General features: G+C 41.3%; 1 protein-coding gene across 3 annotated transcripts in view; it reads right to left on the reverse strand.

Annotated features, from left to right (window-relative positions):
* The window catches only part of PLS1 (plastin 1), a 455585-nt gene that overhangs the window by 16203 nt on the left and 417149 nt on the right, over positions 1-22233 (reverse strand). For all 3 annotated transcript variants that reach the window (XM_069213917.1, XM_069213919.1, XM_069213916.1), the window contains exons 12-13: positions 17608-17722; positions 13520-13653 (exon numbers count right to left, since the gene is read on the reverse strand). In XM_069213917.1, the coding sequence (XP_069070018.1) occupies positions 13520-13653; positions 17608-17722 (249 nt within the window). The remainder of the gene's footprint in view (positions 1-13519; positions 13654-17607; positions 17723-22233) is intronic.

Genomic DNA, 22233 nt, shown 5'->3' on the forward strand with positions numbered 1-22233 from the left:
CCCATGTAACCTCAAAGAGATGCTTTAACCACAACTGCTAGCCCTATGCTATATATGGGATCTTTTTCAAGGAACTATTTGAGGGTAAGGCACAGGGTCTTGAAAGCAATATCAGTGTTCATGGCAAGGTAATAAACTACTCTTAGGGTGGAGTGATTGGCCCACAGGCTCCTTCCCAGGTTCAAGTCTGACTGTAGTGTACTTAAAATACTTGGGACAAAGATAGGTGTTTTCGCAGGCCAAGGACCAGAATTTGTGTAGAAAAGTCAAGGGTTTTATGTGGATCCCCCTACCACCAGTTTATCAACGTGGGACATGAAGGAAATTAAGCATCAGAGAAAGGGATGCAGAGAACAATTATGTTATTTGGGCTCTGAGAACACAGCATATTGGTTTGAGGATGGTATGCAGCCTTGCATGTCAATGAGCGCTAAAACTTTAATTGAGGACTATTATGTTTGTTTTTCTAAAAAAAAAATCATGGTTAATGCGGATTGTAAACACTGCACGACGCAAGATGCTGCAGAAAGTAGAAAACAACAGATATCCTTGGGAGTCTTTACGAGACTTGTCAGAAGCCACAAAGAAAGGGTCCCGGTCAGAGCAGATGTGAGTAGTTGGCCAAAGAATAAGAGAACCGAAAAAAGAGGTGTCTGGCCCTCCAGCTACTTCTAACGGGGGAAGAGCTGCTGTACACAGATTGAGACAAGCATCTCTATCAACTACCATGAGGGTGCCATTTCAAGTGTTACAAATCCTCCAGGGACAGCCTAATGGTCAGACTGTTCTGGGTCAAGGAGAGCCTTGCTATTAAGGTGCATTTGTAACCGGACAGTTATGGATTTCTCTAGGATTTTTGTTAGCGTTTAGTGATGGGTCTGCAGTTGCCAGTGATTTGGATGGGTTGTTTCAGAAAAGTTAGCAAGATGGTTTGTTTGAAATAGGGCAGGCTAGTTCTTTGTGTAAATGGCCGAGTATGAAGTATGCGTGCATGCGCCCAGATTATCTAGACACTTTCTAAGAAGTCTGTTAGGCATGGGGTTCCTTGCAATGTGCAGTTGTAGGATTTCAAAAGTGGAGGGTGTGGGACAAAACTTCTGGCCGAGTGGTTGTTTCTTTCTTGGGTAGCCCTAAAGTAGTGTTCCCTTACTTTGGGTGTCCGTATTCACAAATGAAGTGGGAAACAATTCATGACAACAGCCCCTAACCCATGCACACAAATTTCAAGAAAGCTTCTCTGAAAAAGACAGTACATAACGATCTGTACATCATTCTTTGGGGCAACATTAGTACAACAGTGTTAGCAGGCAGAAGCAGCCACTGGATGCAGGCATATTTGAAGAGGTGAGGAGTAAACAGCTTATCTGGCTTTCAGAAAGTGGACAAGCAAAGTATGCAAGCCCAACTCTTCCAAAGGGGGATTGGAGCTTCTCCCAAACCCTGCCCATAAAATTTTTGAACAATAGTGGACAATGTATCTGACACCACATTGTCCTAATAAAATGGCTACAAGTTATGGGTTTGAAAGACAATTCTGAAGGCATTACTCTTGAAATCATTAAATGCTAGAGAGAGTACCCTAAAAAAAATTTTTTAAGCAGCAGTAAGTATGACCCCAGATCCAAAAGTATCCATATTGACCATTTTGGCAGAATTCGCGACCCCAGACCACAACTGATGTAAGCAGAAGATTTAACCAATTGAGCCATTTGGCTGTGCTGTTATATCATTGTCCTATAATTTTTGATCTTTACATTTTGCACATATTCACATTACTTACTGAGGTCCATAAAATAACTTGTTGGGTCAGCAACATCAGGGCAGCACGTTTTAATTCCCCTCAGGGCAGACTCAGCATGTCACACTTCTAAGTTTGATAACTGAGTGCCATCATGTGTGGTAATAACACCGCTTATTGAATATCCTTGCAGCTACTCAGGTCTCCTATGCATACCTTTTATGTGGTCTATTTGTTTTGTTGGGTTAAGGCATCAAACCAGTCATCAACACAGACCTACTGGCATTACTTTAAATAGCTCTCTGTCCTATTTCAATGAATATTTCATAGTGCTTATCGTTCATTGTTAGGCCCTTGCTTAAGGTATAAAGATATTGCATTACATCAATAAATCAGATATTTCTTCACTCAATAACGGCATTTTAATTACACGTTTTTCCACCTGATGAAGCGGATTAGGATATAGTTTCAATACTCTTGTAGTGGTGGCTTTAAACTCAAATGTTTGTGTTTGGGAAAAAACAAGATTGATGTTACTTTAAAGGGCTAAACAATTCAATATACTGAAAACAAGTGTATTGTATTAAAATGTAGCCTGGCTGTCCTAAATGTTTTTAATTCCTGGTACAAATGAAAGCGCTATATGTGGACTGCAGTGTGACCAGTGCAGACATTTATTTGCTTGCTTTATCATTGATTTTAAAATAAAGCTTAACTTATGTATCTGGCAAATCACTAACCTACACTGAGTCATGGACACCTTTGACTGAAAATGTAATGTGCACTAGATTAGGCATCAACTCAGATAAGAATGATGAGCAAAGGGGGGGGGGGGGGTGTGGGGGTGTGGGGGTGTGTGTGTGTCTGTGTGTGTGTGTGTGTGTGTGTGTGTGTGTGTGTAGATTGAATGTCTACACCCTCTGAATCATCTGTGAATGATTAACTATATTTTTTAAGATTGGATGGATGATTAAACTTGTGTGTGTGTGTGTGTGTGTGTGTGTGTGTAGATTGAATGTCTACACCCTCTGAATCATCTGTGAATGATTAACTATATTTTTTAAGATTGGATGGATGTTTAAACTTGAGACCATGAGCGGAGATACAAGTGAACCCAAAAGGAGGAGGAATCGGAGGAGAATGTTCAGTAAAATGAGAACATACAACTATAAAACTAAACTGGAGACAAAAGAAGTAAAAATAAATCCAATTAATATCATAAATCTTTCAGACACTATACTAACACCTGAGAAGGAACAAGTATTGTCTCTTGGATTGTTATACTGTCTTGAGAAATCGTTCAATTAGAGCCAGACAGAGTTCAAATCTTTAAGTTTATATGAAAATTGACGTTAAAGAAATTCTACAGTTTAGAATTTAACCAGCTAAAACAAATAAGGTAATGATTATAAGGAGCACTTTAAAAGTGTCTGGCTTCAATCATATGGATTACAGGAAATGAAAAATGAAATTTTAGGCATCCCAGAAGAAGTAACAGAAGTTGAACTAATCAAAACAATTAAACTGAATGTATATGAAGTAGCCACCCCTAATTTGAAACCGACCTCAAACGTCTGACCAGCTATACAAAGGGGTGCCATAGATATTTACTCGGATCTAGTAACAGAAGAAATTAGCAATCTGGGAGGGGGTGGTACCGGCTGCTGTGTACTCCACCAAGACACCTGTCAAATGAAAGTTTGCGCTTTACAAATCCATAAATAAATAATAATAATATCGGTACAGGGAACAAAAAGAAGAGATTCCCAAAAACACAAAAACAGTAAAATGATGTTATACGCATACTAAAAAGTAGATCCAACTGTGTAATAAGAAACTTGACAAAGGAGAACATTTTGTCCCATTGCTCTTGGATATGTTTAAGGAAGAGTAAAGAAGACACTTATGTTAGGATCCCAAACAAAGCGATGGCAGGATAAAGTATAACATGCATTTGTTGGAATGGCATATTGCCAGTTTAAGGAACCAAGATGAATATCTGTACTTGAGAAATGACCACCCAAAAATTGCTTTTTGTTTTAACCTAATCCCAAAAGTGCATAAGAAATTGACAGTTCAAGGGTTACATTTTATACTCAAAAACCACGAATTTACCCAGTTATATTTCACTCAAGTAACTTTAACTCGCACCTTTGGCTTGCACAGTGTTGTCATCAATGATGTAATTTCAGATGTCGCACCTATATTGTCAATAATGTCATGGAACATGTAAAAAATGATGTAATATGAAAGGTAATAAGCAGTGCATAGCAAGGGCATAACCTATAGTTTCTTCAGCTGACTATCACTGGTGAATTTCAGCGTTCTTCTGAGTTTAAAATGCAGTGTTTTAACTGACACTTAACACCTAACTACGACATCACTTTAACCTTCATTTTTTTCAGTTAACTTCTCTGGTATTTTTGAATGTAATGTAAGCTATTATAACCATACCCCGCAATAACGTCACTGTAACCTTGTTTTTTTTTCAGGAAATTTCTGTGTGTGTGTTTTAAAAAAAAAGTAAGATCTTATTCCTATCCCTAACTATATTATCACTAAAACAATTTCAGTTAATTTCTGAATAATTTTTTACTGTAATGTAACAATATAAAGGGTTGTCATTGTATTGGCTTTGTCATAAGATCAGAAAACCAAAATACAGAAGACAAGCATATTGGCCTCATAAGGGGTTTGGCACATCAAACTATGTAAAGCAGACCTACTGGCTTCGTCAAAAAGTCACTACAATAGTCCAATATATCTCTTATCAGTACACACACTACAATACGTAATAATAATAATTGTCATGACACTATTTAAAATAAAGGTTTTTTATTTAGAACAACCATAAACATGCTTAAGTCTTTTAAGTCTTCCTATGCTGCAGAGCAAAATCACAAGTTCTGGAGTGTTTTGAAAATAATAGAAACACTCTCCTGGGGTCATGAATTCAATGACTCAGAAGACATAGGGGTGTTTTTGTTTAATATCTAGGGTTCAGCTGTTCCTTCTGCAGCCCCAACACATCAGCAGTACCTTGGTGGTGCCCCTGCCTCTCTTTGGGGCATCACAAGGAGTGGGAAATGGCCCAAGACGCCCTGGCAGAGCATTATGGGGCACTCCCTCGCCAGAGCAGTGAATATTAGAGCAGCGGGCATCTCCCACTGCTCTAAGTGAATACGGCTTAGTGCTGCTTGTTTTTTATTATTACTTTTTAATTGAGTGTACCCTGGTCGTATCCGGGGCAACCAGAGGCCTTGTTTACACCGAGGCAAATCTGAGAGACGATTCCGTGCTGCTTAGCCAGCACTGCTGTTTGCTCACAGGCAGGATTTATCTACTGTGATCCGCTTCCCCCGGACACTGGCACAGGGAGCTGGGGGTCCATACAGTCACTGGAGGTGTGTGAGGGCACAGCACCACCCCCCGCTCCTGACATCCAGGGATGGGGTCCTAAGCTCCAATATGTGACTGTATGAGGGGGGCACATGCAAGGCACCTTCCTCTAACATGGAAAAAATAAAGAATGTGCAGACCACCTTGGGCACTGATCCACACAAGGGGGATTTAATGAAAAAAAAAAATCTGCAGTAACAATTATTTTTCTACATTTCGGCCCTCGGGGAGGGCAACAACACTGGTCTCACCCCCCCCCCCCCCCCCACAAGGCCTAAGGAATCAGGGTATCCCTACCCTCCTTTGCTTTAAAAAAAAAAAATCTTCAGAAAAGCAGGGCAGTCCTAAAATAGCTGCCAAACATATTTATTGATGTGAGACAGCATCATTTGATCTGCCAGAACTTCAATTTCTCAAAAACTACCAAATAGGTTTACTCCAATTCACACAAAGCCTGATCTCTCAGTAAAAATGTAGCTTTCTGCCACATTTGGTATAATTACATTCAGCCGTTTTGGCTGTAGCTTTGTCTAAACGTCCAATGGGAAATTAAATAGAGATAATGTGTTTGGGACTTACCCCTCCCTCTCAGTTCCCGCTTGAGGGATCACCCTGAAACTTTTCAGAAAGGAGCTGAGGTGGATGAACTCAATTTTTTTGTAAAGTTTCATGAAGATTTGTCAAATAGAGCCAAAGTTATTAGCAAACCAAAAAATCCGTCTCCTATAGAAACCTGGTCCTAACTATGACTACGCAGTGGCGACTGTCACTGTGTTGTATGGCTATATATGCTGCCAGCTCTCTGGAAGCAATGGTATGTCAATGTTTTATTGCATGAAATGTCAAAAACACAAACACCTGCCCTGAGTGACGCATGTCAGTCTATCTGACCTTCTTCTGACCGACAGTGATAAAATTCAGTGTCACAGAAATAAACAGTATCATGAACATAGTGGAAAAACTACCGGTCGGTTACTCTTCCAAATTAATTCATTACCTATTTTTGAACTAACTAAGTTATTCAAACCAGTATCACATCTCATCAATTGAATCCGTGATTATTCCCCACTTCTCTTTACACACTGCTTAAAAACATGCTTTTGTTTCCCTTTTTTTGTAAGCATTTAAAAAATATTTTTTCTAATTAAATTACATTTACAAATTAAATGTCAAACCGCTCATTTCAATCTATTAGAGAAGTTGTGTGTACCATTCAAAACAATGCATTCTCCCCTACAGTGGAACTGTGCCCATGTGGACAAAAAGTCCAGGATCATTAAAGTAAACAAAGTTGCATAGACAAAGGAAAGACCAGGGATCAGTTATTATTCCAAACTTCATTTTCTACTTATTTTCAACTTTAGGAATTGTATAGTCCATTATTAAATCTGTAGGAAAGTACCCTCTTTCTTGGCATGGTTACCGCTATTTTCTGCCTGTTGTCAGTGTGTTTGACTGTGTTCACTGAGATCCTGCTATCCAGGCCCCTATTGATTATGCACTCTCCCTTTAAACTTGGTTACTTGAACCACATACACCCTACATTTGGCATACTGGTGCCCCCATCTAAGTCCCTAGTATATGGTACCCAGGTACTAAGAGCATTGTGGTACCAGGGGAACCCCATGAGCTGCAGCATGTATTATCCCACCCGTGGGGAGCCCATGCAAAGTGTATCTGCAGGCCTGCCATTGCAGCCTGCGGGAAAGGGTGCATGCACCCTTTTCACTACAGGTCACTGTAAGTCACTCCTATGGTAGGCCCTCCTAGCCCAGAGGGCAGGGTGCAAGTACCTGTGTGTGTGTGTGGGCACCCCTGCATAAGCAAAGGTACCCACACAAACTCCAGCTCCATTTTCATGGACTTCGTGATTGCGGGGATACTATTTTACGCATGTACTGGACATTTGTCACTACCTATGCTCAGCTACATAATGGTAACTCCGAACCTAGGCATGTTTGGTATCAAACATGTCGGAGTCATACCCCAATACTTTTGCCAGTATTGGAAGTAAAATTCCATGCACTCTGGGGGCTCCTTAGAGGACTCCCAGCATTGCTCCTACCAGCCTTCTGAGGTTTTCCGGGCAGCCACAGCTGCTGCCACCAATCTGCTCTCCTGCTGCTTGAACAGCTCAAGCCCAGACAGGCAGAACAGAGGATTTCCTTTGGGAGAGGGGGGTAACACTTACCTCCTGTTGGAGGGTTGCCTCTCTAGTACCTTTATTTTTGCAACACTGAGTGTTTCCTTTCATGTGTGTAAGTACTGTGTGACTACAGTGGTACTACGTGAGCTTTGCATGTCTTCTAGATAAGCCTCAGCTGCTCATCCACAGCTAACTCTAGAGAGCCTGGCCTCTAGACACTGCCTACACTATGCTAATAGGGGATACGTGGACCTGGTGTACGGTATAAGTACCTTAGGTATCCACCACACACCAGGCCAGCTTCCTACAAAATCCCATAAATGACGGTGTCAATTCACATATATACAGTCATCAATCTGATTACTCGACACAGTCATATCCTGGTGTTAGCATTTATGTTGCAAAACTATAAACAATCTAAAATTATTGATATTTGAACCAAGAGTTAATTTTAGGATGGATTTTACACCCATTCCTTCAGGTGACTACTTCGTTTTTCCCCAATGTTCAGGTCTACAGGAGACTGCGTCACTAGCGGGGTAGTATACTTAAATTCCATTTGTTTCAAGAGGCTAGTTTAATCTCCACCCCTGTCTTTTATTACTACTGTATCAATACCATAATATGCCATCAAATCCGAGTCACTAGAGTGCTGCAGGGGAAAAAGTCTTGATATAGCATATGTAAAATCTCTTAATTTTGATAGCTCTCTTGTTCTGGAGTATTTTATCTTTGACTGTTAAGGCCGTGCTCCCCATACATTTTAATTTGGAAAGGCATTCAAACACATACACAGTATTTTTTGTCTTGCAAGTAATTTAAGCTCTCATTTCTATTTTTGTTTTTTGATATGAGACCTGTATTCCTTTACTATCATACAATTTCTGCACACCTTGCAGTTCCTGCAGGGAAAAAATCCCTGCAAGAAAAGAAAAAAATATATAGCCAGTAAGTAGATATAGTTAGGACCAACTTTTTCCCATAGACAAAGCGTTTTTGTTTTGCTAATAAATTTGGCGCCGATTGACTAATCTTCACAAAATTTTCAAAACTAGTTTACCACTCACCTTAGCTGCAGCGTGGAAAGTTTCAGGGTGATTTGTCGAGCGGGGGCTGAAAGAAAGGGGGCAGAGGATCCCAATTTCTTTTCCCCCCAAGCAATGTCTAAGTGGATTTTGCAGTTTTTGAACATGACTATAGCCAGAACCGCTCAACAGATGTACATCAGATTTGAACATCAGATTTGGCAGAAAGATAGATCATAGTCCAGAAAGATCTATTTTTGTTATTTTGTGTAGATCTATTCAGTAGTTTTGGAGTTAGTAAAGGAAAACAATATAGACACTTAGGGACGCAGGGGATCTGTTCGAAATGCAAGGCCCTGACTGGCTGGCCACAACCTGACAGGAAAATAGTGGCCGCTGTTTTCTTTGTTGCTTGGCCCGAAGGAGGGAAAAATAATGTGTAAAAACACATACATGTATCCTGACCCTATAGGACACTTGGAGGGTTCCCTGAGGGACCGTTCATAGTAAAAAAATTGCCCCAAATAATGTTTTTGGGGTAATCCACTGAGCCATTGTAGCACTCAGTGTGACCCCCAGTGTAAAAATGCGAAGGATCCAGTAAACAATGAACAAAAAAACAACCACTCACACACCCAAACCCCCACTGCATATGGCGGAAGACTATGCGCTCTGTGAGGGGTTCTTGTGGGGGGGGTGGGGGTTGGCTCTGCAACCAAACCCCAGCCACGTACAGCCAAAGGCAGTTTGCAGCGTGGGGTTGGGTGCATGCGGGGGATTGGTTGCAGGGCCTTGCCATGCAGCCAACCACCGCTGTGCACTACCTTGTGGTAGCTGTATTTTACATTAAAAACACCATAGAATTTCAATGAAATAAACAAAGGATACTGGAAGGTTATAGTTAGGTTCACGCTCTACCCACATAGAACCATAGAAATTCAGCAGTTATATGTAAGGAATGGGGTCACTAGTTGGCGGTGGTTTGCACCCTGTCCAAGTAGGGACCCTCACTGTAATCAGGGTAAGAGAGGCACACAGCTAAGAGAACCCCTGCTCACCCCCTTGGTAGCTTGGCATCAGCAGTCAGTCATATCTCAGAGGCACTTGGGCAAAAAGTATTTGTACACAAACAGTAACACAGTGAAAACACTACAAAAGGAAACCACATCAGTTTAGACAAATAGCCAATATTTATCTGAATAAAACAAGACCAAAACAATGAAAATCCAACACACACAAGTAAAGATATCACTTTATAAAGGTTGAAATGAGTCATTAGCCATAGGAATCAATGATTGTATCTTTTTAGCACAAAGTACCTGGGGTGCATCAAAAACAAAGATGAAGAGAGCCAAAGGGGAGGTGAGGAGCCGACAAGCAAAGCGATGCATCGGTTCCTTACTGCCCTAGAATGGTGGTGCATTGATTCTTTTGACGCTGGAGGGGCGTTACATCAGTTAGTTACTGGCAGGTAGGTAATGGGTCAATTCTTTCCTTGCAGGAAAGGCGGTGCGTTGATTACAGACACTCAGCCTTGGTTCCTTACTGTGGTGCAGGGTCGATGAGAATTTGACGCCCAGGGATGATGCCTGGAAAATCCAGACACACTGTTTTGATGCAGCTGCAATGAAACAGGTGCTGCATCTATTTTCAAGCCGTGGGACAGGCGCTGCATCAATATTATTATTATTTTTTTCCTGCTGTGGCGCATCAGTGCATGGATCTTCTCCTTCAAGTCTGAAGCTTATACTTCTAAGGCCAGAGGGACTGGAGTTGGCACTACTTGTCAAGTCAAGACTCTCAGCAGAAGAGCCCAGGCACTGGGTGATGAAGTCTTTGATGTCCCTGAGACTTCTTAACAGAAGGCAAGCTCAGTTGAAGCCCTTGGTGAACCTTGAAAAGCAGGATATAGAACGCTAAGCCATTCCTTTCACTGCCAGGACAGAAGCAGCAGCCCAGCACAACAGAGCAACAGGCAGAGTGGCAGTTGCTCCTACAGCATCCAGCTCTTCTTCCTGGCAGAATGTCCTCAGTCCACAAGTGTTCTAACTTTGTTGTGTCAGAGGTCCAGTACTTATACCCCTTTCTGTCTTTGAAGTAGGCAAACTTCAAAGAAAAGTCTTTGTAGTGCACAAGACCCTGCCGTAGGCAAACTTCAAAGAAAAGTCTTTGTAGTGCACAAGACCCTGCCGTTCCCTGCCCTGGTCTCAGACACACTCCAGGGGGTTGGAGTCTGCTTTGTGTAAGGAAAGGCACAGCCCTATTCAGGTGAAAGTGTTAGCTCCTCCCACCACTCTAGCTCAGGATGACTCATCAGCATGCCGGGCACATTTAAGCTCCCTTTGTGTGACTGTCTAGAGTGAATTCACAAACTGTCATCCTGAACCAGATGTGCATTCCACAGACAAACAGAGGCACAGAATGTTTAAGCAAGAAAATGCCCACTTTCTAAAAGTGGTGTTTTCAAACCTAAAATTCAAAAGCCAACTTTTCAGAAACCCCAAACTCCATTCTCTATATATGCTCCCAGTGGGAAATTATACTTTAAAGATATTTAAAGGCAATCCCCAGGTTATCCTATGGGAAATACAGGCCTTGCAATAGTGAAAAACCGAATCTGCAGTACAATATTCCACTATCAGTACATGTAAAACACACCAGTATATGTCCTAACTCTTAAATTAACTGCACTCTGCCCATGGGGCTGTCTTAGGGGTGTCTAACATGTAGTAAAAGGGGATGTGTAGGCCTTGCAGGTGGGTGCACTTTCCAGGTCTACATTGCAGCTTTATAACTGCCCACAGAGACACTGCACTGGCAGATCTGAGGCATGTTTACAGGACTACTGATGTGGTGACACAATCAGTACTGCGGGCTGACTAGCAGTATTTGATTCAGAGGTCCACATGGTACACTATACCAGGGACTTAATAGTGAGTCAAATAAGCCAATCATGGATACAGCAATCACCAATACAATTTAGACAGAGAGCACTTGCACTTTAGCACTGGTCAGCAGGGTTAAAGTGCCCAGAATCCTAACGCCAGCAAAAACGAAATTCAGAACAGGATCCAAAAACAGGAGGTCAGAAGAAGTTGCAGAAAGAGCGCTTCTGTTTTCTATAACTCTGACATAATTAGTGATCAGCAAGCTGCAAAAAATGTCCCTGGAGCAGGAGCTGAGTGTGCATGCATCGCTCGCCACCTAGCTCAAGATGTTCACTAATGTTTATCACAAAATTACATTATATCCAAAACATAGGGGCTTCAAGACTGCTCTCATCGTGTATTTGTTGTGCCTGTTGTGATGTACAAAAATAGACACATTTTTTAACAACTCATTGAATAGTGAAGCTGATCATTTGCTGTTGTTCTCAATGTTCCAGGTCTGCACCACAAGCACTGGATGACTTGTGCCAGCAAGTTTGGACTGGCCTGAGCGGGCACCAGGCATTTTCTCAGGAGGCTGGAAGGGTTGGGATGGTGTTAGTGCCAGGCAGATTCCTAATTAGGGGCAGCTCAATCCTTGTCTAGGTGCTGGGTGGGGTTGCCTGCCAGTAGCGCCAGATGCACCAGTGACAGGTGGCGACCAAGCAACTTTAAAACCAATCACTTGATTTAAAAAAAGCATGCAGTGAGTCACTGCTGCTGAGCAGCTGGCTCGGGCTGCACCAGGCCACCCAGCTCCTGCTTCTGACAGTACAGCAGTAGCAGGAGCTGCTCTTGTGTGCTAGTCCTCAAGTGCCACTAGAGCACTTTCAGAGTTGCAGGAGGGGCTTCTTCAAATCCTGGCACCAACTATCTAACTGTGCAGCAAGAACACTGGGACAGTCCTCGCTGGTTCAGGCCTCTTAACTTTTGTGCAGCCTCCCTCCTGCTCTCAGGTGAAGGATGCTCGAAATAGGGCCTACCAAAGAAAGAGCAGTCTCTGCTGTGACGATGGGCTCTGAGCATACTTGAGCACACATTAGACCTTTCTTCTGTTCCCTTGAGAAGCACAGGCCTTTATCCAATTCCCTGGTTTGCTTGGGCCATTCCTTACCAGATGCCTAGGTCAAACAACAATTACCACAGAAGGAAAAACACTGCCTGTCTTAATACTTCAATTAGTGCTTCTTCTGATGCAGAAGCATCTTTTCTGATGGCCCTGGCTGGGTGACTTGAGGCTGATGGCTCCATCCCTGAATGGTATTGTGTGTTTGACCAGGCAGCATAAACACAGTAGCTGAGATTAAAGGAAGCATTCCACCCATCACTTTTTTGTATACTTCAGCATACATGCCAACATATTAGAAGAGGAACGTAGAATTGTAAAAAAATAAAAAATAGAATTGGGAGAGTGTATCTCCCCCATTGACGTCTATTGAGGCAAAGACAATTTCAGGCAGGAAACAGCCAAAATAAAGCTAGGTTTGGATTAAAAAATCGGGAGTCTACCTTTGAATCGGGTCTATTGGCATGTATGCTTTAGTGCGATGCCCAGACATGGTTATGCCCAGACATAGATCCCATGCTCACTGGAAGTAACCTACACCAGAGTAAAGAGCCCCTTTCAGGTGAAGACCGGTTTTGGGTTGCTTGTGTTCATTTCAGGAAGGACCTGGCCTTGTAGTTCAGGATAAGCTGTCCCTACTGAAGCAGCATCAAAACTGATCTTCCTATGGGTAGGTCCAAACTGAGATAGCATGGTCACACAATAATGATGGATTGGGATGTGGGCCGAAATAACCAGTGACTAGACTTATTTCTATTATTCCTCCTATCACTTTTTGGATGTTTATATTTTTTATGTAAACATGTAGCCTCAGCTTTCATTGAAATGTTTTACTATTATTTGTATACCCATTCTTGAATATAATCAAGGAATGAAATAGCCAATGGCTCAAGCTTATGGTTAACCCCAAAGTTGTTATGTTTTGCATATATAAACTGCAGAATTAAGAGCAGGCAATTGGAATTGGACCTCCACACTTACACTAGGACAGAAAAAGGAGCATGCAGACAGTAAAAAGAAAGGTGATTGCTCTGTATGGCTTTATTCTACTCTGGATGGAAGCTCTAACCAATATTTGTATTTATGTGTCCTGCAAACATGTTTACTTTGCTACCGCTGTCTTTATAGGGTTTAAATGGCCAGGAGATGAATATATGATACGAGATTTTTCAATTATAATAGTGAGACGTACGTGTAAATCATAAAATCAAATCTTACCTTCTCATTAGCTGCCAAACCAATGCCAAGGTAAGCGTTGGATTGCCTTCATTGATGTCCTGTCCAGCAATCCCAACTAGGGAAAATTTGGCCTTTGTTTTCCCAAGTTCCACTGCATAGTTACAGTTCTCAATCTAAGAAGAAATGAATGTGAAACACAATTTTACTAAGACGTATTTGTACTGAAAAAAACACTTTACTGATGACTTATCCCAATGACGTTGACACAGACTTGTGACATGACACATTAAGGCATGCCTAACAACATTGTGACCAATTTCATGGGTGCAACATTCACATACAAAGAACTTATATTAAAGACTCGCCACACACAAATGGCCATGGACTGAGGAGTGTTTGTGAGAATTTTCAAAGCGAACGTAAAGAGCAGCCATATGGACACCACTGATTTATGACAAAAAAAGGAGAATTTTTGAGAATAGCTCTCCATCCTGTCTATAATACCGTCGTCCGTAGCATCATTTTTTGTATCTCCACTCGCCAGTGGACTGGAAAGTTGCTGCAGCCCAGCAGATAACAGCATGTATGGGGGTGGGTCACTAATTTGTCCATATATTACGTGTCATAATACTATGACACCTTTTATCTCTAAGTAACCTATGAGAGAAAGACAGTCACAGAGAAAAAAAAGGGGGTTAAGACAGAAAGGGAGGATTCAGAAACAGCAAATATTGACAGGCAGAACAGGCAAAGGAACTAGAAAGAGAAATTACTCTGGAAGAAAGAGGAGACAAGACAGTGTGTGTGTGAGAGAGAGGGGGCGCACACAAGAGAAGCATCCAATGTATGAGGGAAAGAGTTCAAGGAAGGCCAAGAGAGCAAGAGAAAGGATGAACAAGAAATGCAGCAGCAACAACTTTAGCAAATTAGAAAAACACAGGTTTCATCTTAAGGTCTAATAATTACATACATACATGTTGGCTTAGGATATTGTTAATTGGTACCTAATTTACATGAACTGAAGGCCTCCAAAACCGTGATGGTGATTCTAACATAATGACTAAGAAGACTGTAGCAGAAAGGGAATAGAGCTTAGTGGTACATCTTGAAGTTCAGGAGTATGTTCTGCTACTGACTGCATAATGCAAACCTAAAAAGAATACGGAGCGAGACCTTACCCAACACTGTCCATGTGGAAGGAAGTAGCTCTCTTTAATATAAACACCAAAACATTAGTGAAAATCTCTTCACGTGTAGTACTAACTTGTAAATTAGGAGCCATACTCATGCTCTAACTAGTTCTTAGTAAGTCCATAGTCGTTGCTACATTAGATGGAAAGCAGTCCTCAAACTGTGTTGCTCTCCTTAAGGTAATGAAGATGCACACTGAAGATTAGGTGAATGATCTTACTCGTTCGTGTACCCGGAACCTCCTGTTATGTACAAAGATTAACTGTTGGGAGCAATACAGTAAGAAAAAGGGCACTTCACATGGATATCATTCATGTCGTAGTAAAAATATGAACAGATCTACTGGAATCCAAAACAAATGAGAAGATAAAATTTAATCCCAGCTATGGAGCTTTGGACTGAGAAAGTACTTAAGTAGCAAGAAACGCTGCTATATTCATAAGATTCTAGGATCCAGAGGGCACCCATTATAAAAATCTCTCCTAGTATTCTTCAGAAATAGAGGCCTTTGAATGTGCCAAATGATCAGGGGCGGCTCCCCCATTGGGGCGGAGTAGCGTTGCCCCTACCCCCCAGCCTGCAGTGGCAGCTGCAAAACCTTTAAAAGAAAATGATAATAAACTTTATTGATTTCTTTTGAAGGGGTGGGGCCATGAGGGTGACAAGGAGAGAGGGGGAGTGCACAGCACTCTGCCTCACTGCACAGGTATATCTGGCCGGCAGTCTCGGGCCGCCCAAACACACATGCGCAGTAGGCTCTCTCCAGCCCAGCAACACACCTGACGGGCTAAAGAGAGGCTGCACAGGCTCCCAGTCTGCCTGGAAGAGCCCTCGCTAGGCCCTCCCAGCCAATCCTGACGCTACTCTGAGCAGCGTCAGGATTTGCCGCCGGGCAGTCTAGGAGCCCGTTCCTGCAGGGAGAAGCAGAGGCGCGCGCAGCATTTAGGTAAGTGTTTTTATTTTTATTATTTTAAATTTTATTTTAATTCCCCTATCCGCGCGCCGCCGCGCCCCTTCTGCTTGCTGCGAGCTGCTCCTGCAACTGATTAATGGAAAAGATGGAGATGAACCTTTTGGAAAGGCTTGTCTTTAAAGTCCAAACTGAAATGGTTGTTTATGAGAGTATTTCGGCATAAATTTGAGCACATACACACAATACTAAATCTGGTTCTGTGACGATAACCAGTTAAAAACACATATTTATGCTTTAACTGTAAAACGAAATACAGCAGAATATTTTATCCGTTTTATTACTCAAACTTGTTGTGTGCACAACATTAATGAATACTATATGAAAGCTAATTTTTCAGTTCTTTAAAATGTACTTATAACACTTTAATGTTTAACGTACCGATCTAATTTCTTGAGTAAGTTATGTATACTAAATTATTAGTATTATTATAAATTAGTTCGTCTTGCAGACTAGACATAGGGACTGATTATGAGTTAGGCTATAGTTATGGAACTTCACTCTGCCTGATTCCTAGACGCTCAGTTTTTCCACACCCAGTTTTATCGAGTGTGAGAGAACCAAACACAATTTTCCTTCAGGTAATTCCGGACAGAAAAGCGGCATAAGGCTTTGACTGCTGCAGCAGGCAAACCTCATTCTATATTGTTTTTGCAGTAGGTCAGCGAATACGATGCCCACCCTGCTAGAAAAAAACCTTTATCTTCCCTCCCCTACTTCCCCACCCCCACCCCCACCAACGCACCACCCTACTTGCCTGCACATTCATTTACCACTTGCTATGTGGAAAAACCATATGGTGTAGGGGATTTCCTGTGGTTTTATGATTGGAAAAATCAGTCCCGGACAATATTTCCTCATTCCATGTGCTTTTACTCATAATTAAGAGGTATTGGTGAAAAATTGCTACACTGTAACTGTAAAATTGCATGCAATTTTAACATTACCCCAGTATCATGCAATTTGTAATCAGGGCCGGTATTGTGGTTGTTATATTCTTGTCCAGTATTCCGTTTTATTATTTTTATAACAGTTAAAGATAATGTAGGACTGCCAATCTGCTCTATAACTACCTTTTGAATGTATGCATATTAGAATGTATATAGTGTAAATTGTATTTTTTATTTTTTAACACTGAGTTCTAAAAAGTATGGTTATTGTTAAAATGATGCGAAAACGATACACTTTTTTAAATGAAATAACAAGTTACTTCACTCTTGGTATATCTTTTTATAGTAATGGGATGGAAGATCCCTTGTGGAGTTCACAGTTGCCTGCAATATTCCTAGTATGCAATTCCTAATAAGCAATATGGGTGGAGTTCGTGGCTTAATTCACTCATCTGGAAACTGCTAAATAATACATCTGTACCTTTGAAAGATTGATTTGAAAATCAGTGCCACACATATTACTCAACTGGTATTAACTGACTATGGCATGAAACATGCTAAACTTTGAATAAACTGAAGGAGTCTCTCTAGGACGGAGGACTGAGAAGACATTACAATAGATTTTACTTTGGGGGTACTTGCTTTTCGAAGTGAGGCCTGAATTGTCCATACGAAGGGAGAGTACAGCCACTTAAAGCAAGGAATCAACCTATAGAAACATAAATCTGTTGTCTCTTAGGGTCTGGGACTGGCTTTTTCTTTTGAAGACTTTTAGTATCATAAACATGCTAAGGATTACGTGAGTATTTAGAGAAGTTCATCTGATTCTCTAAATAATCTAGAGAAGCACTAGAAGACACTGCTACTCTATAACTGAATTTTTATGTGTTACTAAAACAAAAACCACGTTAGCATGCATTACAGTTTATAACAGGAGCAATAATGTGGAAGGAATCTATGTTTAATGGAATTTTAGATCTGTTGCCCCATAGTTCCCAGTGGAGAAGTTCTCCAGTTTACTGCTAGGGTTCACCACACAACAAATTCTAGCAGCATGAAATATTTACAAAGCTGACCTTCTTCATGTTGCCTCCAAGGGCAGGGTATGGAGGTCTGTTGACGCAGTTCCAGTCTACATGCACGCGGATCATCTCATACAACTGGAAAATCACTATGGCGTTATTGAGATCACTAGACAGCGGGAGGTAAGAAAAACAGTTATTGCACTTCTTCAACTAAAGTGTAATAGACATGTGTCACTAAAACAATGACAATACATTTTATTATTATCAAAAACAAACAAAACGCCAATATACATTAAAATAGTTAAACTAAAACATAATTAACATTAATTTTCATAAAAGCACAAATAAATGCACTCCTTCCAGACTGCCATAATCACAGCAAGGTAAAGCACTGAAATTACATCTAAGGGTGGCATCTTTTCCTGCGGAGGTAAACACTTCTATTCACACATGATAGCAGGGAAGGTTTCTTTTCAAAGGTTTCTAAAGACACCTCTAAATCAGAAAACATATATTAACTGCCAGTACAGGCTTATTTTATTCTGTGAAAAAACACACACTTTAATCCCCCTGATCTTGTGTAACAGACCATCCTTCAACTGAGAAAATGTTAATGATACAAAATCAATCACATACTGATCGCAGGCCTCAAGACAACATATTGGTCGCATTCAAAAGATGAGCCCCAGATCTTGAACTTTATACATTCATTCATTCATTTCACATTATGGTGCTTTGATGAAGAGCTGTACAATGTAACAGGGCACGGGTGTAGTTGTGAATTACGGAAATGCCATTACTGGTGAGGTTTGGGTAAAAAGCCTCGGTATATGTTAAAGTTAAAGATTTTAAGGCTGAATTGGCTAATCTTTGAGTGAGAACTCACTCTCACCTGAGCCTGTTATAGTTCAGGTGAGTAAAATAACAGAGCAGAATCAGGAAGGAGCACAGTAGACTGAAGAGGATTTGAGAGGATAATGCAAGTGTATGAAGTGAAGAGCAGGGAGAGATTAGGGAGCAAGGATAAGTGGGAGTGAGTGCATGGAGAAATGTAAACAAAAGGCACAGAAAGTCGATTTTTAAACAAAATGAACTGGTTAGTCATCATCATCATCATTTCTTTATTTCGGTTATAAAAACCTTAAGAGTACATATAGGAACAAAAGTATAAAAACATAATGGAGTATAAACATTTCAATTCAGCAAACAGCATTAGAAGAAAGGCCTATTTGCAAAGAACCAGAAAACTTAATAGGGCCTTTCTTCAAGACCCTATTATCTAGCAGTTGTTCATGTACAAAACATAAGTTACCTAAAACCACTTAAAAGTAGCCATAAACCCAAATAAACTTAAAGTGAATGGTGCGTTAGGGCATTGTTACCTCTTTTTCTGAGATGCCATACAGAATTTAAGAAGCTGGCAAAAGAAATAAACAACACAGCTCCTAGTATCTGCCCTGCATTATCTCAAGGCATAATGCCTATCGTCAAGCCCATGGAGGTGGCACAGAGGGATAATCCAGCGGGCATTCTGCCTGGTGTATGCACCAAAGAAGAACAATAGGCGCTCATCGTTCTTCACTGACCGACAACTCATAGGACAAAGATTGCTGGAGTTAACATTACTCCTCCAAGAAGAGGTAAAAGAAGCAGTTGATACAATCTCCAGTCTAAATTCATTATAAAGAGACCTAGACAATGGCATATTCACATAGTCCATGGAGTCTTCAAAATAATAACCACATTTAACAGACAAGTGCAGCTCTGTTAGACTGCCCGAGACAACAGCAGAAATTATAGAGCTAAGGACAACAACCCAGGAATGGCCTTTAATGAGACCACAGGAACTGCTGGTCATTGATGTTGGCTGAAGCCCAAATTCGGGCAATCCTCGCTTAACCAGCTATGATTTAACATGGGCTATCTACGGGATCCTAAGGGCCTGGTGGTGAGCTAGGATTTCCGTAAGGCACTCTCTATATGGCGCAAGTTGCTCAGATGCCCATATCCTTGCCCAAAATAAAATAAGTTTAAGATGGGCTGTGTCTGAAATCTGCCTGACATTTAAGCCAAACCTTAAGGGAAGTAGTGGAGTACCTTTTGGTAACTTCAATAAGGACCTTAAGAAGGAATTTTCACCTTTATCTAACACATCAAGATTGCAATATCCCCACAACTTTGAACCATAATGAGCCTCACTACACACTTGGGCCCTATACATTTTAGTGCCAGTAGATAGGATAGGAGGAGGCTTTATTTGTGCATCTAACAATAGACCCAGCTTTAAGTTTAAGGGACAAAGAGCTTTTTTCTATCTGCACTGAACAATTACTGGAGCCTGACAACCTCACCCATAGATAGTCAAATTCAGTCACCATATCCAATGTGGCTCCATCTAGAGCCACATTCCCTTTAACCTTCTTGTTATATGTGTATATCATGTATTTTGTTTGAGACTTTTTTATTTCAAGGCCGTAATCTTTACAACATTTGTTGAACTTCCCAAAAGGACATTAAGACCCACAGTAATTTTAGATAAAAGAAGTGTAAACTCTGCAAATAGCAGAAAATGTATTTTGGAACCGGCAATTTTGGGAGCATCATTTCCACAATTCATAAACAGGGTATGCTTTCATTTATGAATTATAAAAATAGGGTGGCAGGAAGGATTCTCCCTTGCTCAACACCATGCAATATTTGAAAGTTCCCTGCGGTTTCCCCCTCTGGGCCCCATCTAACTCCAGCAAAATGATCAGTGTACAGATTCCAGATCAATATCAATAGCCCTGAGGGAACCAAAAGTTTTGTGAGGATCCCTCAAGGTTTTGCGAAGATTAACAAAGGCGACAAAGAGATTCCCGTTCCGGGTTGACCACTTTCCATTTTAAGGAAAATAAACGAAAGATCTGGTCCACAGTGCTTGTTTTGGGAATTAAGCCAGCTTGAAGGTGAAATAGGGCCTTATTGGATATAATCTAATCCCAAAGTCTTACAGACGTTGTTTACTGTATGATTTGAATGTTATCAATCAAAGATATGGGGCATTAACTACGAGGTTCCTTGAACCCTTTTGGTAACAGATATTATTTTGGCCCCTTTCCATGAGTTAGGGATAGGGGCACCTGGCGCGATTGCATTGGTCAGGATGCTAATATAGGGGACTTATATCAGAGGTTCAGCACAGAACAAATCCAAAGGGATCTCATCAATGCCAGGAAGCAGAAAGAACTTTCTGCTCCTTCAATGCATTGAGGGATTCTTTGATGGCAAAATACACTAACACCTCCATTCCGGCCCTATTAGAGGATTGGGTATCAAGTTTAGTTGGTGGTGTTTTGGAGGGTAGCTCTGCATAGAGAGTCGTGAAGTGCTCCAGCCAGACTGCCTCAGAAATGTGGCATTCGGGGAAAACATAATCTTTGTGGCCATTGTGTGTGTGTAACCAAATGCCAAAACAACCTAGTGCCCCTCCCCTTAGCTGCTTCTAACAGCTCCTCCCAATTCATAACTTCCCACTGAGACTTGCTGGATTTAATCTCTTGGGCATAGTTCCATCTAGGATTTAAATAGCTGGCCTCATATTGCTTTTTAAGGTTTCCATCAGAGCTGATTTAGCAACTCTGCATTTTATCAAACCATTTGTGTGATCTAGGGGTCACTTTGCAAGGTAGGATTATTCTCTCTATGAAAGGTTTCAACTTCCTAAAGAATGATTTGTGCGTGGCCAATATGTGAAGGGGAGTGCAAGCCTGCTCTATACATATAGACAGCACCATACATGGCTTTCAATGAAGCCTCATTGCTTGCAATATCCACCCGCTTTACTTTGCGCCTATTGTTGCTCTGGCCCACAGTGTTACGGGATGGAGTTCCCAAATAAGCTTTATCCTTGATATAAGCCCCTTTTAATGTAAGGGCAAGAGGAAGGTGATCGCTCTTCAGGCGATCGATAATCTCTATGTCTACCACGTCATGCCAGATAGTAAGGTCAGGTAATATGTAACCATTGTTAATGAAGTAGTCTCCCCTCTTAAAAGCTGGCTTGGCAGTAAGATCGGACGTGGTACACTCATTACAAGCTCTTAGGTCATGGGTGGCTGTAATATCTGTACCCTGGATAGCGGCTGCTTCAACTTGGGGCACCTTTTGGCTGAAAAATAGGTGGGAACTCCCCAGCATTCATCCTCTAACCGAAACAAATCTTTAAAAAGTTGGTAGGCCTCAATGTAGCAGTTAGGATCGCCTGCAATAACCTTGTAGATACCTGACCTATAGTCTTCCAGTACAGTGTGAAGGATTTTCATAGTTTGTGACAACCTGTTGAAAGAAGATGACCTATTTCACACATTCACCATGAGGTAGGGAATGCCCTGCTTCGGGGACAGTTTAATTGCAAGGATGTCAGAGGAATCAATGTCGATCACCTTAATCGAGCAAAATAAGGAAGTGTTAACCCATATGAGCAAACTGCCTGCTTTAGAGGGGAGGGCATCAATACTGTATGTGGAATAGCTTTACTTATGAAAGCTTATCAACTGTCCACGTTTCTTGGAAAATAATGATATGACATCCCTCCAAAATCGTCCCCAACCCACATCCGTCAGGTTTGATTTCATGTTTGCTATGTTCCAGCTCACAAGCTGGATAACCACAGGCCCACTGTGAGGGCTCATGGTT

The sequence above is a fragment of the Pleurodeles waltl genome, chromosome 11 (genome assembly GCF_031143425.1).
Source record: "Pleurodeles waltl isolate 20211129_DDA chromosome 11, aPleWal1.hap1.20221129, whole genome shotgun sequence".
In the NCBI taxonomy this organism is placed as follows: domain Eukaryota; kingdom Metazoa; phylum Chordata; class Amphibia; order Caudata; family Salamandridae; genus Pleurodeles; species Pleurodeles waltl.